Consider the following 16,476-nt stretch of genomic DNA (forward strand, 5'->3'; position numbering starts at 1 on the left):
ACAAATGGGTAACTGTGTAAAATATGTAGTTCCTTCTTTAAAAGACTAACTGCACAGAATGCTTCACAATTTCAGATTTTTTCCCCCCAAGAACGCTTCACAATTTCAGATCAAAAGGAAAGAATGAAACTGACTCATTTGTTTAGAACTTGTCTTTGATGAATGTTAGAGTATATGAGTATAGGCCCATGAGGCCCATGTGTATGACACTATATTCCTAACCCTCTAGGGTTAGCCCAGTTATGGAAAAATAGAACTCTAACATGGTATCAGCCTAGCTTTCCCCTTCCTCCCAGCCGTCAGCCGCCAGGCAGCCGCCTAGCCTCCTCCAGGGCCGCCGCCGGCCGGTGAGCTCCTCTGGGCCGCCGCCGCGCGTCCATGGCTGACCGGCCTCCTCCCCCTCCACCTTCCCCAACCTATTTTGGACAGTTTCCCACTCTCCAGCCGACGTGGGCACAGCTGGCGCGCGCAGCGACTCTGGCCCAGTCCAGCGCCGCCGCCGGCCATCCTCGGGCGGGCGCGAGCGGACACGCTGCTGGCGGCGCATGGCCTCCTCCCGGCCTCGCAGCGCCCTCGCCGTCCCTCGCGGCTCCTCCAGGCGCGGGTGCGCCCTACCTCGCGGCTCCTCCAGGCGCGGGTGCGCCCTCCCTCACGGCGCTGCGAGGCAGCGCGGGTCCTCCAGGCGCGGGTGCTGGCGCGGCTCCTGGCGCGGCAACCTCCCTCATGGCCGCAGCCCTGGAAGGAGGCGGAGAGCACCAGCACCAGGCGGACCCTCCCCTGCGGCCCGACCCTCTCCTGCACCCACGTCCAGTCGCAGGGGCCTCTGAAGATCCTGCAGTGGAGGACACCATCGTCGCTCTCACCTCTGACGCCACTGGCGTACGCGTTGGGGCTCCTCCATTTCCCTTCGGCATGCCGCCATGGAATCCTACACCTAACAACGTGGTGGTGGGCGCGAGGGCCGACATCAACACTTTCCCTGCTCCACCACCCCCTCCGCGCACCTCGACGCGACCCGCCTCCGCTCTCGCCACCGCCCTTGTCGCTGCCCGGGCGGAGTACGCGGCTGGGCAGGCCCGTCTGCAGGAGGCCGCTCTCGCTTGGGAGCGCGAGCGAGAGGCGAGCGATGCACTGGCGAAACAGATTGCCGACGCGGAGCACCTCCTCGCCTCCCCTGCCTCCCACGACGGCGGGACCACCTCCTCTGGCTTGGCGGGGGTGGGGACTGCGGCGGGTCACCGCACGTCTACCACCGCGGTCCTCTGGCACGACCCAGCTGACCCGCTCGTGACCCAGCTTCGCTAACAGGTGGGGGGAGTCCAGAACATCCGCCTCCTCGTTTCGGTCGTCCTCGAGCCCGAGTCGCCCTCCTATGCTCGCTGGCGAGACTTGGTCCTCCTCACCCTCCGCCGCTACGCCCTCGACGACCACGTCCTCGTCGACGCCGCGGGCACGGTCCCGACCCCCTCGTGGCTGTGCCTCGACAGCATCATCCTCTCATGGATTCTGGGGACGATCTCCCTGGACCTCCACGACCTCGTCCGCAACACTCCGAGCGCTCGCGGGGCCTGGCTGGCGCTCGAGGGTCAGTTCTTGGGCAACGCCGAAGCCCGGGCTCTGCGGCTCGACGCGAGCTTCCGCACCTTCGTCCAGGGTGACCTCTCCGTCAGCGAGTTCTGCTGTCAGATGAAGAGCATGGCAGACTCCTTTGGCGACCTCGGCTGGCCCGTGGAGGACCGTATCTTGGTCCTCAACGTTCTCCGCGGGCTCAGTGACCGCTACTCCTACCTCCGGACGTGGATCACCCGGCAGCGGCCCTTCCCCACATTCTTGCAGGTCCGTGACGACCTTGTCATGGAGGAGCTTACTCAGGGCCTCCAGCCTGGGTCCACCTCCGCCCCGGGGTCCTCGTCCTCCTCGACTGCTCTCGCTGCCACTCCTCCGCCCCGTCCTGCCCCGCCACCACAGTCGTCACTCCTTGGTCCTCTTCCCCCTGGGCCAAGCGAGGGTGGGGGGGGCCGTGGCGGCCGCCGTCACCGTGGCGGGGGACGTGGAGGAGGTCGCGGTGGCAACACGACGCCGCCGGCCCCACGAGGTGCACCCTGGCCATCCTTCCACAACCCATGGTCAGGGCGCATCTCCATGTGGCCGTTCCAGGCTCCCGGTGGAGAGCCTCGCCCGCCGGCGACCATGCTCGTTGGTGCTTCCCCGGGGTTTCCCTCTGTGACCCCGTGGACGCCACCCACCGGGCCAGCCGGCTGGGACCAGGCGGCCTTGGCGCACTCCTTCAGCACCATGGCCCCGACACCTCCAGTTGGGCCGGAGTGGGTCGCCGACTCTGGGGCTACTTACCACACCACTCCTAACCCCGGTATACTTTCTTCTGTTCACCATCCTTCTCCATCTCTCCCTTCGTCCATTATGGTCGCTAATGGGTCTTGTCTTCCTGTCACCTCTGTGGGTGCCGCCGGCCCCCATGGTTCCTTTCGTCTTCCTGATGTTCTTGTTGCTCCTTCTATGGTTCACAATCTTCTTTCTATTCGTCGTTTTACAGCTAACAATTCTTGTTCTGTGGAGTTTGACTCTTCTGGTCTTACTGTGAAGGATTTGGCTTCCCGGCGTCCTCTGCTCCGATGTGACAGCACGGGGCCCCTTTACACTCTTCGCTTTCCGGCATCTGCCTCGCCTCCTTCGCCAGTTTTGTCAGCTGCCTTCGCCACCACTACCTCCACTACTTGGCACCGGCGTCTCGGCCATCCTGGACGTGATGCTTTGATGCAGCTTAGTCGTAGTTCCGATATTCGATGTACTCAGGCTCACAATGAGCATTTGTGTCATGCGTGCCAGCTGGGCCGTCATGTTCGTCTTCCTTTTTCTAGTTCTTCTCATGCGGCCCGCATTTTTTACCTTGTACATTGTGACTTATGGACCTCTCCTGTCATCAGTATTTCTGGATACAAGTACTATCTTGTGGTGGTGGATGATTATTCTCATTATTCCTGGACTTTTCCTTTACGTGCAAAGTCTGATGCTTTCCCCGCGCTTGTCCACTTTTTCGCTTGGGTGTCCACACAATTCGGCCTCACTGTCAAGGCTGTCCAGTGTGACAATGGTCGGGAGTTCGACAACTCCACCTCCCGTGCCTTCTTTCTCTCTCACGGTGTCCAGTTGCGGATGTCTTGCCCGTATACCTCCTCTCAAAACGGCAAGGTTGAGCGCATGATTCGCACCACCGACACCGTGCGCACTCTCCTGCTCCAGGCCTCTCTTCCTGCTCGCTTCTGGGCCGAGAGCTTGCACACTTCCACTTACCTCCTTAACCGCCTTCCTTCCGCTGCTTGTCCAGCTCCCACTCCACACCACGCTCTCTTTGGTACCCCTCCTCGCTATGATCACCTTCGAGTCTTTGGGTGTGCGTGTTACCCCAACACCACCGCCACTGCTCCTCACAAGCTGGCTCCTCGTTCGACTCTCTATGTCTTCCTTGGGTACTCCCCGGATCACAAGGGGTACCGATGCTACGACCTTACCTCTCGTCGAGTCCTCATATCTCGCCATGTGGTGTTCGATGAGTCGATGTTTCCCTTTTCCGCCACTACCACTCCTGCTTCCACCTCAGAGCTTGACCTCTCCTCTGTTTCCTACTGACCCGGTGGTCGAGCCACCTTTCCCGGTGTTTCCTGCACCCGTGACACTTCAGGGCCTCTACCCTGCCCGGGTCCCGAGGGGTCACCTTCCGGCCCGGCCCTGCGCCTGACGCGGGTCCCGGGTCGGCACCTCCGACACCGTCCCCACAGGCACGCTTCGCCTAGCCGGTGCGTGTCTACCAGCGACGTGCTCCCGACGTGGGTGGCTCCCTCTTCGCCAGGGTCACCTGCGCCACCGGCGACGTCTTCCCCGCCGGCGACACCGACCCCGCTGCCGAGGCACCTAGCTTCCCAGGTCGCGACGCCGGTGTACCACCCTCCGCTCCTTCACCGACACCCGCGTCATGTTCACCCGATGGTGACGCGACACGCGGCTGGGACCCTGCAGCCCTGAGCTCTTGCGGCGATGCCCGGGGACTCGCAGGTCTCACCGGTACCCTCTTCCGTCCGCGAGGCCTTGCTGGACCCTCATTGGCGCCGAGCGATGGAAGAGGAGTACGCGGCCCTCCTCGCCAACCAGACCTGGGATCTGGTCCCTCGTCCCTCGGGCTCCAACATCGTCACCGGCAAGTGGATCTGGACCCACAAGCGCTGGGCTGACGGCACCCTTGAGCGGTACAAGGCTCGCTGGGTTCTCCGGGGCTTCACTCAGCGGCCCGGTGTCGACTACGACGAGACCTTCAGCCCGGTGGTGAAGCCGGCCACCGTCCGCACGGTGCTCTCGCTTGCTCTCACGCGCGGGTGGCCTGTGCATCAGCTGGACGTCAAGAATGCCTTCCTCCATGGCGTTCTTACTGAGACAGTCTACTGCAGTCAGCCGGCGGGGTTTGTTGACTCTTCTCGTCCCGACATGGTGTGTCGGCTCAACAAGTCTCTCTACGGCCTCAAGCAGGCCTCCCGGGCGTGGAACCATCGGTTTGCTGCTTTTCTACTGACTCTGGGGTTTGTGGAGGCCAAGTCAGATACCTCTCTGTTCATCTTTCACCATGGAGCTGAGACTGCATATCTGCTGCTCTATGTTGATGACATTGTCCTCACAGCCTCCACTGAGTCACTCCTTCGGCGGATTATCGCCTCTCTTCAGCAGGAGTTTGCTATGAAGGATCTGGGTGCACTACATCACTTCCTCGGGGTCACTGTTGAGCCTCACCCTGCTGGATTACTCCTTCACCAGCGGCAGTACACTCTTAATATCCTGGAGAGAGCTGGGATGACTGACTACAAGCCCTGCTCCACCCCAGTTGACACACAGGGCAAGATCTCGGAGGCTGAGGGCACACCAGTGACAGATCCTACTGCATATCGGAGTCTTGCCGGTGCACTTCAGTACCTCACCTTCACCCGGCCGGATATCACCTATGCAGTTCAGCAGATCTGTCTTCATATGCATGATCCCCGGGAGCCACACCTCACCGCTCTCAAGCGGATCCTACGCTACCTCCGCGGCACCGTCGACTTCGGTCTTCTCCTTCACCGACGGTCGCCCTCCACCGAGCTCGTCGTCTACACTGACGCCGACTGGGACCCGCCACTCCACCTCCGGCTACGCCGTCTTCTTAGGCGGCAACCTGGTGTCTTGGTCGTCCAAGCGCCAGCCAGTCGTCTCCTGCTCCAGTGCCGAGGCGGAGTACCGCGCTGTCGCCAACGGCGTGGCTGAGGCTTCCTGGCTCCGGCAGCTCCTCGCCGAGCTCCACAGCCCTCTCCCGGAGCGCACTGGTCTACTGCGACAACGTCAGTGCGGTGTACCTCTCCACCAACCCGGTCCAACACCAGAGGACCAAGCACGTGGAGATCGACCTACACTTCGTCCGGGACCGGGTCACTGTCGGCGATGTTCGGGTCCTTCACGTCCCGACCACCTCCCAGTTCGCCGACATCTTCACCAGGGTCTCCCGTCCTCGACCTTCACCGAGTTCCGCACCAGCCTCGACATCACCAGTGGCTAGTTGTGTCTGGGGGGGGGCTCGTGTGTTGTATGTGTTGTACTTTTTTTCTTTCGTGTCCAGTCTGTTAAGTCCGCTGCGACGGTAGTTCAGACTGCGGGGGGGTGTTAGAGTATATGAGTATAGGCCCATGAGGCTAGGCCCATGAGGCCCATGTGTATGACACTATATTCCTAACCCTCTAGGGTTAGCCCAGTTATGGAAAAATAGAACTCTAACAATGAACATATGGTATGAACAATACATATTCCTAGCACCAGAAGGGATACTCAAAATGATCGGAAAAAAGGACTTCCTTTTTGAATTGGTTGGGTCCTAATGCCAATGAAAGAAAAGAAAAATCTCAAACAAAAAAAGAAGTTAAAAAAAGAAACAATTGCGTGGTATCTTCAATCCAGAAGCTACTAAAAATGATTCAGAAAATTTACCTCCGTACATAAATGTTCAAAAAAACAATATTATGCTTATGCCTATACACCGTTTTATCTTTTGCCTAAATGTAGCACTATTGCACATCAATTCATTTATATACCACCATCGGAAACATGAACCTACAGAACATATATGAAGCAAAATAATGAACTCGTTTCTTTTTTTTTCTCGAACACACAGGAGAGCTGCGTATCAATATATTAAGAAGAAAAAAGAGGGTGGAGCACCCAGATACAACATAAAGGTTCTAAGAAGGGCCAAAAAGCCCCTACTCACACACTCCCTGAATCACCTATTACAAAGTGAAAAACCACCCCAGACCAGAAGACCACACGGAATACTTGATCAAATCTGGAACCAAAAAAATAACAAAGGAAGTTGCTTGAAAATTATCAAAATATCACCTTTGAATGAATTAACTCCAAAGTTGATCTTAACAGAGTCTTCCGAACAAAGATAGAATTGGATAAGTCACCCTGCAGGGTATGATATTAAAGAGCCAAAAATCATTCTTTTTGCATATTTGAAATAAAAAATAGATAAATAGTAACTAATCCATGAGTGACTGCAGTTGGAGCAGGGTAATGCGATCAGATAATCAGAACTAGTTTGGCTTTTTGCTTTCAGTTGTTTCCATTGATACACATTACCACAGTAAATCTTATATGCACTGATTTCAACAATCAGTTCAAGATTTTTAGTCTGCTAAGCATAGTAGTACACAAAAACCAAGAGTACAAGTTTAAACTTTTTTCTCAAGCTTGATCATGGACAAATTAGGCAAATAATAACAATGGCAGCATGTGCATTGTTCAATAACTATGAAAGCAGCTAAGTGGACATGATAGCTCTAAAATAACTAGCAATAAAACTTCCATTTGGTAATAGCAGATTTGACTAAATAACAAATCAACTGAAACTATTCCCAACACAAACTACAAGATTGGAAAAATGGTCTCAAAGTGTTATCTTTTATGTCCAGTCCTGGTGACTAGTAAGATTTAGGAGTACTTATACTTTCAAAATAGAAGAACAGTTGAAACAACATTACGAGAAGTACTAGAATCTTTGCCACCCTACTATAGAGGCCCAAGCAGTACAAGGTAGCTAACATACCTGAAAGCCTATCCTTGAGAAGTAACAGGCAACAAAATACAGAGCAGACCTGAAGGAAGAACAAGGAGCAATAAAGACTGTAACATAACTTCTGTGGTAACTGAAATGAAATTCTAAAAATTTAACTCAGTATTAGCAAGAACACTGCAAATGACTAGGCAAAAACATCCAGATCAGTAAAGTACTGAAGGAAAGGCGAATCAAAGATGTCAGACATATCACAGAATATATAACAAAAGAATTGATGGATCTATTACGCTGCCACAAAGGTGGCTTCCGCTGTTGCAAGGAATCAATGTTCAATGAGTTATTTATTTCCAATTGCAACCAAACCATTCAGTTCTTGGTGCAAGCAAACACTTCGCAATAAGTTTGCAATTTCAATGTAGGTTCAAAGCCTTGAACTTCATTGAATCCATAAATTTAACTTTCAGTTTCAGGTTTTTGAGATTAAATTTCTCCACCAGTTCCTAGAAAAAAAAAATTTGCCTCTGATGACTTGAAGAACCTAAATAGCTGATAAATTGGTAAGGTTTACTTTATGTTCTCAATCCAAAGATAAACCCAACTCAGTAGATACACATACCCCTAGTAACTATGGCCTATTTGTCTATTTCAAATGATCCTTACAAAACATAAATAATCTTTATGAAACATAACTTCATAAATAATTCAATAACCTACATAAGCCAATATCTTTACAGCACAACATTTATTCAAAGAACTAACTACTATTGCAGACAAGAAGTAATCTCACAAAACTGTTTCTCTAAACTCATGGTCACAAAATGTATATCTTATAAGATGTTCAGCAATTTTCTCCCCAATTGCAGTGCAGTTTATCAGGGCCAAAAATTTTGAATTCATTGGTGAAACTTTTCCATAACCTCACAGCTACATAAAGCAGTCATTTAGAGGTTTCAGTAAAGAAGCCAGTAGCATTCAAGTGGAACTTTCTGCTACATTTTCTGTCTGTCATCATCTAGAAAACTAAAAAATAGGTGCAGCCTGTATACCATGTACAACTGACCACACAAAGAAACTTCTACTCCTCAGAAGAAATGTATAAGTGATCATCCTAAGATAGCGGTAAGATATTCTCTACATCTGCAATTTATTTTTGCCAGATTATTAATGTTTAGAACCTCTGGCTTGTCCATTCAGCTTTGTTGTATTTCAACATCATTGTTATCTCTCATATTCCAGTAGGGCTCAGCCCTACCAATTTCATAAGAAAAGAACCGTCAAATTCAATCAACGAGAAGGTAAGAAAAGAAGTGGAAGTGCCAACAAAAATAGTACCTAAAATAGAGCTATTGCAGAAACAGTCACTTTTTAAACCAACAATTACGAAAAGAAGAGGAAGAAAGCATACGGCGATGGAAATTGTTTAAATATTTGCAGGTTCCATGTATCCTCTGATAGAAATGGTGTATGAACTTGGTTCTGGAAGAAGACAAAAAATGAAAACATTAGAAACACCTAGTGGTAGCTATAAGTTACTCGCAGGAATAGTTAGAGCTCATCCTGGATGATAAGTTGGCAACTGACTAAACAGAGGGTGGGAAGCTCACCCGCACGATCATTCCACCCAGCAAAATCAGAGCTGAATCAGCCTACAAAAGTGCACACCATTACACAATCAGAGGGTACTAGATAGGTGCCACATAATGTAATGAGTTAAGAGTTATGTTTGCAAGATGGTATATAAACAGTTTTCAAATCGTCTAATTTCTCAAATGTCATGTCAAATAAGCACTTATAAGAAGATAAAATGATTAAGGTACTAAGAGAACAATTGCGGTCCTGACTTGTCCTTTCAAAAAAACAATATGATTGGACATGGATAAATCAGGTTGAGATCGCAGCTCCAGATGAAGTTTACAATGATAAAAGTGTTGCCAAATTTTCACAATAAAGTTGAACAAAGTTCTGAATTCCAATCTATAAAACACAGATCCAGTGAAAAATTTAACTGTATTCTAGCAATTACTGTGACATTTCACTAGTTCATAAGACACCATAAGCATAATGCAAGCAATCAGTCCAGAATAACTGGCAAAGACATCATTCCATTTGAGAAACTAAAATCCTGAAAATGTGGATACTGGGAAGATGTAAATACAGAATGATAACTCTTTTGTTTAATGGCCAATTTAATTTATAAGTGTTTCATTATTATTCAAGAAACACCATCCAACCAATAGTTGGATACCATTTCATTGGAACAAGTAATGATACAACAGAAAAAGAAGCAATGCAACAATATACGAAAAAGGTCATATACTGTAATTTATTGGTGCTCACAACTAGATCTATGCTGCTTAACAATGGAAGTGCATGAACAAGGGAATTCCATATGGCTTGCCAACCATCTTCAACAATTGACATCTGCAATAAACAGGTAAATTATTGGACGACATCATCAACTTCAAATTCACAATGGATTGCAAAAATGGCAAGACTTGGTTGGGAAAAGAATTGAGGTGTCATAAAACATAATGTCATGATTCAACATGCTGAAAACTATAAGCAACAGCCTGCTCAGTACTGCTCGATGTGGCTGCAATACTGAGTGCACCCAAAATATAGAATACAGTCAAAGAAGAGCAGGAAACAAGTTGTTTTTATGAGTGATTATGTTAAATTAGAGCCCCTATGGTTGTCCAAAATTTAAAATGAAGCAGTTGGAAAGCAGTGTTATATAATAAAGGACTAGCCCCATTCATGACATGTATATACAGACTAAATTTATGTCTGTTGACTGTCCAAGTATAATAGGTTCCTTCAAAATTCTCCATATTCTTCATGGAGTGGTGCCAAGCAAAGCAACCAAAATCGTTCTTTTAGCTAGATCTAGAATCAAAGGCAATGGGATACATAGATAGCTGTAGTGTGAGTGAGCTGGTTAGTACATGTGACTCGAAATGTATCAGACAATCACTTAAACTTCAAAAGTAGCACCTCTAATGTAATCATTGGTCCTTCCGAGAACTGGTATGGAAGTTTCCACTACACATCTAGAAATAGAACTTCACAATAGGCAAATGACATATCAACCTCAAAAAGTTGTGTGCAGTCCTGTTATCACTTGAAGGGTATTCCAAGAAAATTACCACTTTGGCACTTTCTGAATGCTCTCAATCTTACTGGAAATTTACAACAACAACAAGTTGGGGTAGGCTAGAGTTGAAACCCAACATGAGCCCCTAGTCACGGTTCAGGTACATCGATAGCTGCTTTCCAAGCACTCCTATCTAAACAAAGATCTCTAGGTATATTCCAACCCTTTAAATCTCTTTTTATTCCAACTCCTTACTGGAAATTTACAAAATGTATAAAAAAAGGCCCAAACTTTTCTACGGCATGCATATAGAAATTAGTAAGTGGTCAAGGGAGGGCATAACACAGACATAGATCTGCTGTATCCTGAAGCCAGTTGATTAATGGTTTGCTTGGAGAAAATAAGGTAAGCAGAAAATAGCCTGAAGTTCGTGAAAATAAAAATATGGATTTGAAAACTTAACCTCGCCTTTTGTTAAACAAAATTGTACTTTCTCCCTACTGTTAAAAATGAGCACTGTGGAGAACTCCGTGAATGTCCTGTTAAGAGCAATGACAAGTTAGCAACTATACTGATAGGTCAAAGAAGTAAAAAAAAAATGCAGCAGTGGGTAATTGTTAACTCCATATCATTTTACTTGGTATCCATTTACACTTCAAGTAAACAGTAAATTGTGATAACCTTGTCCATTGAACAACATACAATGGTATCAGATGCTATAAGCCATAAATAAACACCACCACCACACCCCTACCCACCCCAGAGAGAGAAGAAAGAAAAAAAATAGAAGGGGCAAAATGTAGTACTGGTAGAACCAAACAAACCTGAGAAGCCAGAGTAGTGAATCCTGAAATCGTATGGCATTTGCATGGCTCAAGATACTGTGTGAACATAGTAGCAGTCAATGAATCATATATATTGCATCACAGAAGTACTACAAGCCAAATCATAGAGAACCTTTCACCATAAAGAAAGAAAACGAGTAAAATGAGCAACTTCTAGGAACCTGTACTACACCCCACCCCCTGAAAAACAAATATAAGGACTCGGACTTCTGTGATTTTTTAGGTGGGGAGGCAGGTAGGGAAAGTCTTTCATGCCCCTTATTAAAGCACCCAGGTCAATTTATGGTCAGATCTGATTGTGATTGGCTAGTTCTTGAATAGATACTCAGAAATCCTTATATTTGCAGTCAAATTTTGAACCCAAGTCCTTATATTAGTGGACATAGGCAGAAGTAACACATGAAAACATGTAAAAGTTCAAACTTAAGAGACATCTAATGTTATTCATTCTTTAGTTTCAAATTTAGAAATGTTGGTTCAGTTAGCATGTTTCATCTGTGTTGAGCAGAAATAACGCAAGCATAACTCGTTCCTCCCACTTTATAATAGAGAAAATAACATGCACATGCTTCAATTTATATAAAACTCATTCATATAAGTATATGTTGATATATTTTTCTCTCTACCATTGTGGTACCAATATCCACCATGTGATTCGCTTTACCTTATTGGCATATCAGTGTTAAGCACAATTACAATATGATATTCGGACCGGCAATTAACTATGTATTAACTATGTCTTCCAAAAGTTGAGGTACAAATGGTTATTGAATGTAAATAAGGGACACAAGCTAAATGTGTACTGTGTACACTATACTTCTGAAAACTACAAAATGTAACAACAGAAGTACTTGACAAGGAGACATCAGACAGCAGGAATCAAAGTAGGCATTCAATTTACCAGCTTTGGGTTATCATCACATACAAAAAAACTATGAAAGTAGAATTACCTTCTCAAAGCTTTGCAACTTGCTTCAAACCAACTAATTAGCAAAGATTTGTCCATATGATATCCATACTTGTGAATCAGAAAACAAATGGAACCGCTCCTGTGGGAGAAAAGATATATGTAAAGAGAAGCTAATAACATGTGCATAAAATGGAAGAGTTGTGAACTCTCACTTCTTCTGCACCAAGAATGTTATTGATAATAAGTTCTACTAGATAAAATATCAATGTAACAGCAAGGTTATCAATTGTGGGGCCACTGAATCGAAGTAATAAAAGAAGAAATGGACCGACCAAGAGACAGCAGATTTAGATGCAAGGGTGTAAATGGGATGATGAAAGATACCCAAAATACTGAATATCAGGCTCCTTACATGTATTAGAGCATAATAGATTGCACCCAAGATTTAGGTCAGGAGGGTTCAGGCAGTAACACATGGAAATATTAAGACTTTACAAAAGACAAGATTTTTTTTCAGGGAAGAGACTGGCATGAGCTTCCTGAGGGAGTAACATCGCATTTGGCTTATACAGATGCATGTGAGAAAACTGCATACTCTAGTCAGAGGAAGCTATAGTCACCAGTCACCACACAAATTAGGAAGCAAATTTAAAGGCATGGAGAAGTACAGGAAACAGGATACAGATTAATAACAGGTGACTCTTGGGTCAATGTACTTATAAGTCATAACTCAGAAGAGGGTTTCAAACCTGGGACAAGTGTAGAGTTGTCACAAATGACCAATAGTTTTCAGTTGAATGGGTGTGCATGATATATAATTAACTTACCAAAACAAAGATCCTCTAAAAAGGCCATCAACGATAAGGTTCATAATGTGTTCTGTCTTCAGCCTTTTCTCCCTGTTTGTTGTCTTCGTTGTGCATTTGCAGGCCTAAATGTTTGTAAAGTTATTTGTAACTGAGCAAGGATATATTGTATTGAGTAAAAGATCTGCAAATCTAATTAGTGAGTACTTGCATAACTTGCTGGCTGTGACAACATTTTTTTTTGTGTGTGTGGGTGGGAGGGGGGTAATATGCAGGTGAGTTGGGTGGTGGATCCAAATACCAGATAAAAAACAGTAGCAGAGAGATCCATCCATTCCTCTTGGAAGCACCTTAAGGACACAGCTTTCTCATCTCGTGGTGCCTCACACCTGTAGTAATTGAATTTCATCAATTAAGAACTCAAAAACATAAAATACTTTAAATAACAACAGTTGCATTACCATAGAAGACCAGGTCCGGTGTTAACATTTTTGTCTAGTTCCTTAGTGATGATGTCTACAAGTTTTTCCAAAATCTCTGGAATATTCTTGGCAATCTTCAGCTGAACTTTCGCATAGGTTATGAACAAACTCTGGAAGCAAAAACGGCTTTCAAAGATGAAGCAGAAAATGCAATGAAGTTTTTTGTAGAAACAAAGAAATAAAGTGACAAAACTGCAAGTCAGGTCACCAGAACCTTCAAGGCCTGATCATGAGTTGCCAGCCAACAACGGAATATAAACTCTTGAACTGAATTATGGATCTTCACAGATTTGTATCCCAGGTTTGGCCCATCCTTTAGTAAAAAGGTGTTAATGCATTCCATAAGTTTGCGAGTCAGCTTTCCCTCCTCCCTGATTTCACAGAGTCAAATTAGCAATTCATGTCGGATTATTTGCCATTATATATATATATATATATATATATATATATATATATATATATATATATATATATATATATATATATATATATATATATATACACAGGAACTTAAATAAAATATTATAATTTAAATAACTTTTTATGATAAGTTGTTAATCTAATTCTCATTGGCAAATCCAAATGATTTTAAATACAATGGTGGACAAAGTTCTAAAAGTTTGACTGCACTAGTTCTAAAACAAAAAACCTACTTTTTACCGAGATGGGAATTCACAATTGAGTGAAGTTAAAAAGAGACAATAAAGTCAAGGGATCTAAAAGCGACAAAAGAACATGGGCCAGACTACTTGCCTAATATGTAAGAAAACTGCACTAAATCCGTTAAGAACCTCCTCCCGCATAATATCGGGGTAATCACCCGGTGGGTTTTCAAGTAGAACATGAAGTGTCAATGTACAGCGGAAGGATTCATCCTTGGAGCTCGCCGGATTGCTGAATTTTGCATCAAAACCAGTAGCAACCTTCTTCATGTAGAGTGATACAAAATCTGAGGAGAATGCATGGAAATATAAAATAAATGGGTGCTACAATATGATAATACAGAACCTCTGATAACAAAACTCACTGCTATATATCCGAGGTTTCATCTGATAGCGGTACTCCTTCACATTTAGAAGCTGTCTAAGAATTATGCTGTACTCTAACTGAAAGCTGGGGCCATCTTTTATGACCTCCCATATATGAATGAAAAGTTGCTTAGCAATAGAGAACAAAAGTAGTGAATGCCCTGCAAAGACAGGTACCATTTCTGTAATGCCATGCAGAGTATATTTCACTTCAAAGCAACTGAAAAACTGATTGTGCACACATCAGGCATCTGGGTAAAAAAGAAACATATTGCTAGAAAGTGGGGATATATACCAGAATGCTGAATCACACAAACCCAACAAATGCCAAAGAGGCAAAGACTATGAAAATTACCATCATTCTAAACCAGGCAATGATCAGTGTTAGCAAAAATATACATTGGATCATCTCAAGGCAACTCCATCAAATACTACACAGAATACAACACTGCCAAAATCATTTGTCATTTGCGCAAAAATCAACTCTGCTGTTAGATGATAAAACAATTTAAAGTGTTTGAAAATTCACATGAGCAAGCAGATGTTGAGAAAATAAATATCAGAATGTATTAACAACTAGCAGCCTACTACAAATTCTGTTATTAATAAGAGCACTAAGAACACAATGGGCAACGTTACCGGACACACTGTCTAAAGAATACTGCATTCTCTTCGTGAAAATTGCACGAAATGTTATTGGCAACCTGCCCAATTCTAAAATTTATGCATAACATGGTAAAAACAAAAACATCTGAGTATCTAACACTCTAGCATGGTCCAGAAACAATTTCTATTTGAACTTCTGAAACGATAATGACATGCCACCTTACTTTCCATGTTTTGTTGCAGGAAATGAAAATTGCAAACAAATCATATATAAAACTATCACCTCATTTCTACAGTACTCAGATACATACAGCTCAGATTCTCATCACAAGTTATCAATCACAGTACAGCACAGCATAGCACAGAAGACAACAGCAAACTGATCAATACAAGAAGCCCTTCGAATCAGAGCCAACCTGATAGCTTCAGGTCCTCCGCGCACTGGACAGCAACGCGGAACATCCGGGCGGCAGCGCTCTTGGTGGCACCACGCTTCTTACCCGAGATGTCCTCCTTGACGCAGTTGATGAGCGCCAGGACAAGGAGCGGCCATGTGGTGGCTGCAAACAAATAGCATCAGCACCATCAAAAACAAAATCGTGAAACCATCAGCCAATGATGTGAAATGGGTAGGGGAAATGCAGGTGAGAGGGGTAAGGCAAATGCACGAACTGACCGCCGGTAAGGTTCCCGTGGCCGGGCTTGAACCTGGCAGTGTTGCGGCTGAGGAGGCGGCAGAAGGACGCAGCGCGGTCATCCTGCAGCCATGTCCCCAGCAGCTTCACCCCCTCCTGTGGTACACGAAGGAATTGGTTAGGAAGCAAGCAGGCAGCAATACTTGTTCGTTTCGGAGTGAGGAGTGGGGTTCTCACATCGCGGACTCTGGCCCGATCAGAGTGGAGCTTCTGGATGACCTCTTCCACGTCGCGCGCGGTCGCCACGACCGCCATCGATATGGGAAACAGAGCTAGGGTTTCTGTGGGGTGGGGAGACCGCGGCGGGGGCCGAGGGCATCGGGGAACCCGCGCGGCGAGAGCTGGATGGAAACAGAGGCGGAGGCGGAAAGGGAGAGAGAGGAGGGGCGAGAGGTTTTGGTGGGGGTTTTGGGCGACCTGTGGAGAAACTGCCGAGAAAAGGGAAAGTGAAGGACACGGAGAAGTGGGATTTTTTTTTTTGGACGGGAAAGTGGGATTGCTTTCGCGTTAAACCAAAAAGTTTTTTAAAGATTCGTCGTCACATCGAATCTTTCGACAAAGCATTAAATAATGACAAAAATAAAAACTAATTACACACTTTACCGGTAAATCACGAGACGAATCTTTTAATCCTAGTTAGTCCATAATTGAACAATATTTACCACAAACAAACAAAAATGCTACAGTAGCGAAATCCAAAATCTTTTTACATCTAAACAAAGACGTTTCATCGACATCTAAGTAAAAAATAGACGTTTCAACATATCAACTTTTTTTCATCAAAAAGTCTACTTCATACCCCTACTATAGGCGGACTACTTAACCTCATCAACTTTGAAACAGGATATTTTACTCTCTAAATTTTTCAAAACCATCCAAACAACCCCTCAGACGGTTTTTGA

The 16,476-nt window shown here is 45.8% G+C and overlaps 2 protein-coding genes across 4 annotated transcripts in view; one reads left to right on the top strand and one right to left on the bottom strand.

Annotated features, from left to right (window-relative positions):
- Positions 1-15,984, bottom strand: part of LOC8072354 (serine/threonine-protein kinase ATM) — a 71,589-nt gene extending 55,605 nt beyond the window's left edge. For all 3 annotated transcript variants that reach the window (XM_021456013.1, XM_021456012.1, XM_021456011.1), the window contains exons 1-17: positions 15,752-15,984; positions 15,556-15,670; positions 15,296-15,439; positions 14,273-14,434; positions 13,999-14,194; positions 13,460-13,616; positions 13,225-13,355; positions 13,065-13,152; positions 12,785-12,888; positions 11,998-12,096; positions 11,027-11,083; positions 10,666-10,741; positions 9,446-9,529; positions 8,713-8,754; positions 8,514-8,584; positions 7,139-7,187; positions 6,427-6,498 (exon numbers count right to left, since the gene is read on the bottom strand). In XM_021456013.1, the coding sequence (XP_021311688.1) occupies positions 6,427-6,498; positions 7,139-7,187; positions 8,514-8,584; positions 8,713-8,754; positions 9,446-9,529; positions 10,666-10,741; positions 11,027-11,083; positions 11,998-12,096; positions 12,785-12,888; positions 13,065-13,152; positions 13,225-13,355; positions 13,460-13,616; positions 13,999-14,194; positions 14,273-14,434; positions 15,296-15,439; positions 15,556-15,670; positions 15,752-15,829 (1,725 nt within the window). In that variant the 5' untranslated portion in view covers positions 15,830-15,984. The remainder of the gene's footprint in view (positions 1-6,426; positions 6,499-7,138; positions 7,188-8,513; positions 8,585-8,712; positions 8,755-9,445; positions 9,530-10,665; positions 10,742-11,026; positions 11,084-11,997; positions 12,097-12,784; positions 12,889-13,064; positions 13,153-13,224; positions 13,356-13,459; positions 13,617-13,998; positions 14,195-14,272; positions 14,435-15,295; positions 15,440-15,555; positions 15,671-15,751) is intronic.
- On the top strand, positions 1,661-2,996 carry LOC110433585 (translation initiation factor IF-2-like). The gene is made up of 2 exons (XM_021456016.1): positions 1,661-2,371; positions 2,605-2,996. The coding sequence occupies exons 1-2, from the start codon at positions 1,687-1,689 to the stop codon at positions 2,637-2,639; spliced, it is 720 nt and encodes a 239-aa protein (XP_021311691.1). The 5' UTR covers positions 1,661-1,686; the 3' UTR covers positions 2,640-2,996.

The sequence above is a fragment of the Sorghum bicolor genome, chromosome 3 (assembly GCF_000003195.3).
Source record: "Sorghum bicolor cultivar BTx623 chromosome 3, Sorghum_bicolor_NCBIv3, whole genome shotgun sequence".
NCBI classification, from domain to species: domain Eukaryota; kingdom Viridiplantae; phylum Streptophyta; class Magnoliopsida; order Poales; family Poaceae; genus Sorghum; species Sorghum bicolor.

Coding starts and splice junctions, on each gene's coding strand:
- LOC110433585 (XM_021456016.1), top strand. CDS start 1,687: ATGAAGAGCATGGCAGACTCCTTTGGCGACCTCGGCTGGCCCGTGGAG. Junction 2,372..2,604: donor CCACACCACTCCTAACCCCG/GTATACTTTCTT, acceptor CTTACTGTGAAG/GATTTGGCTTCCCGGCGTCC.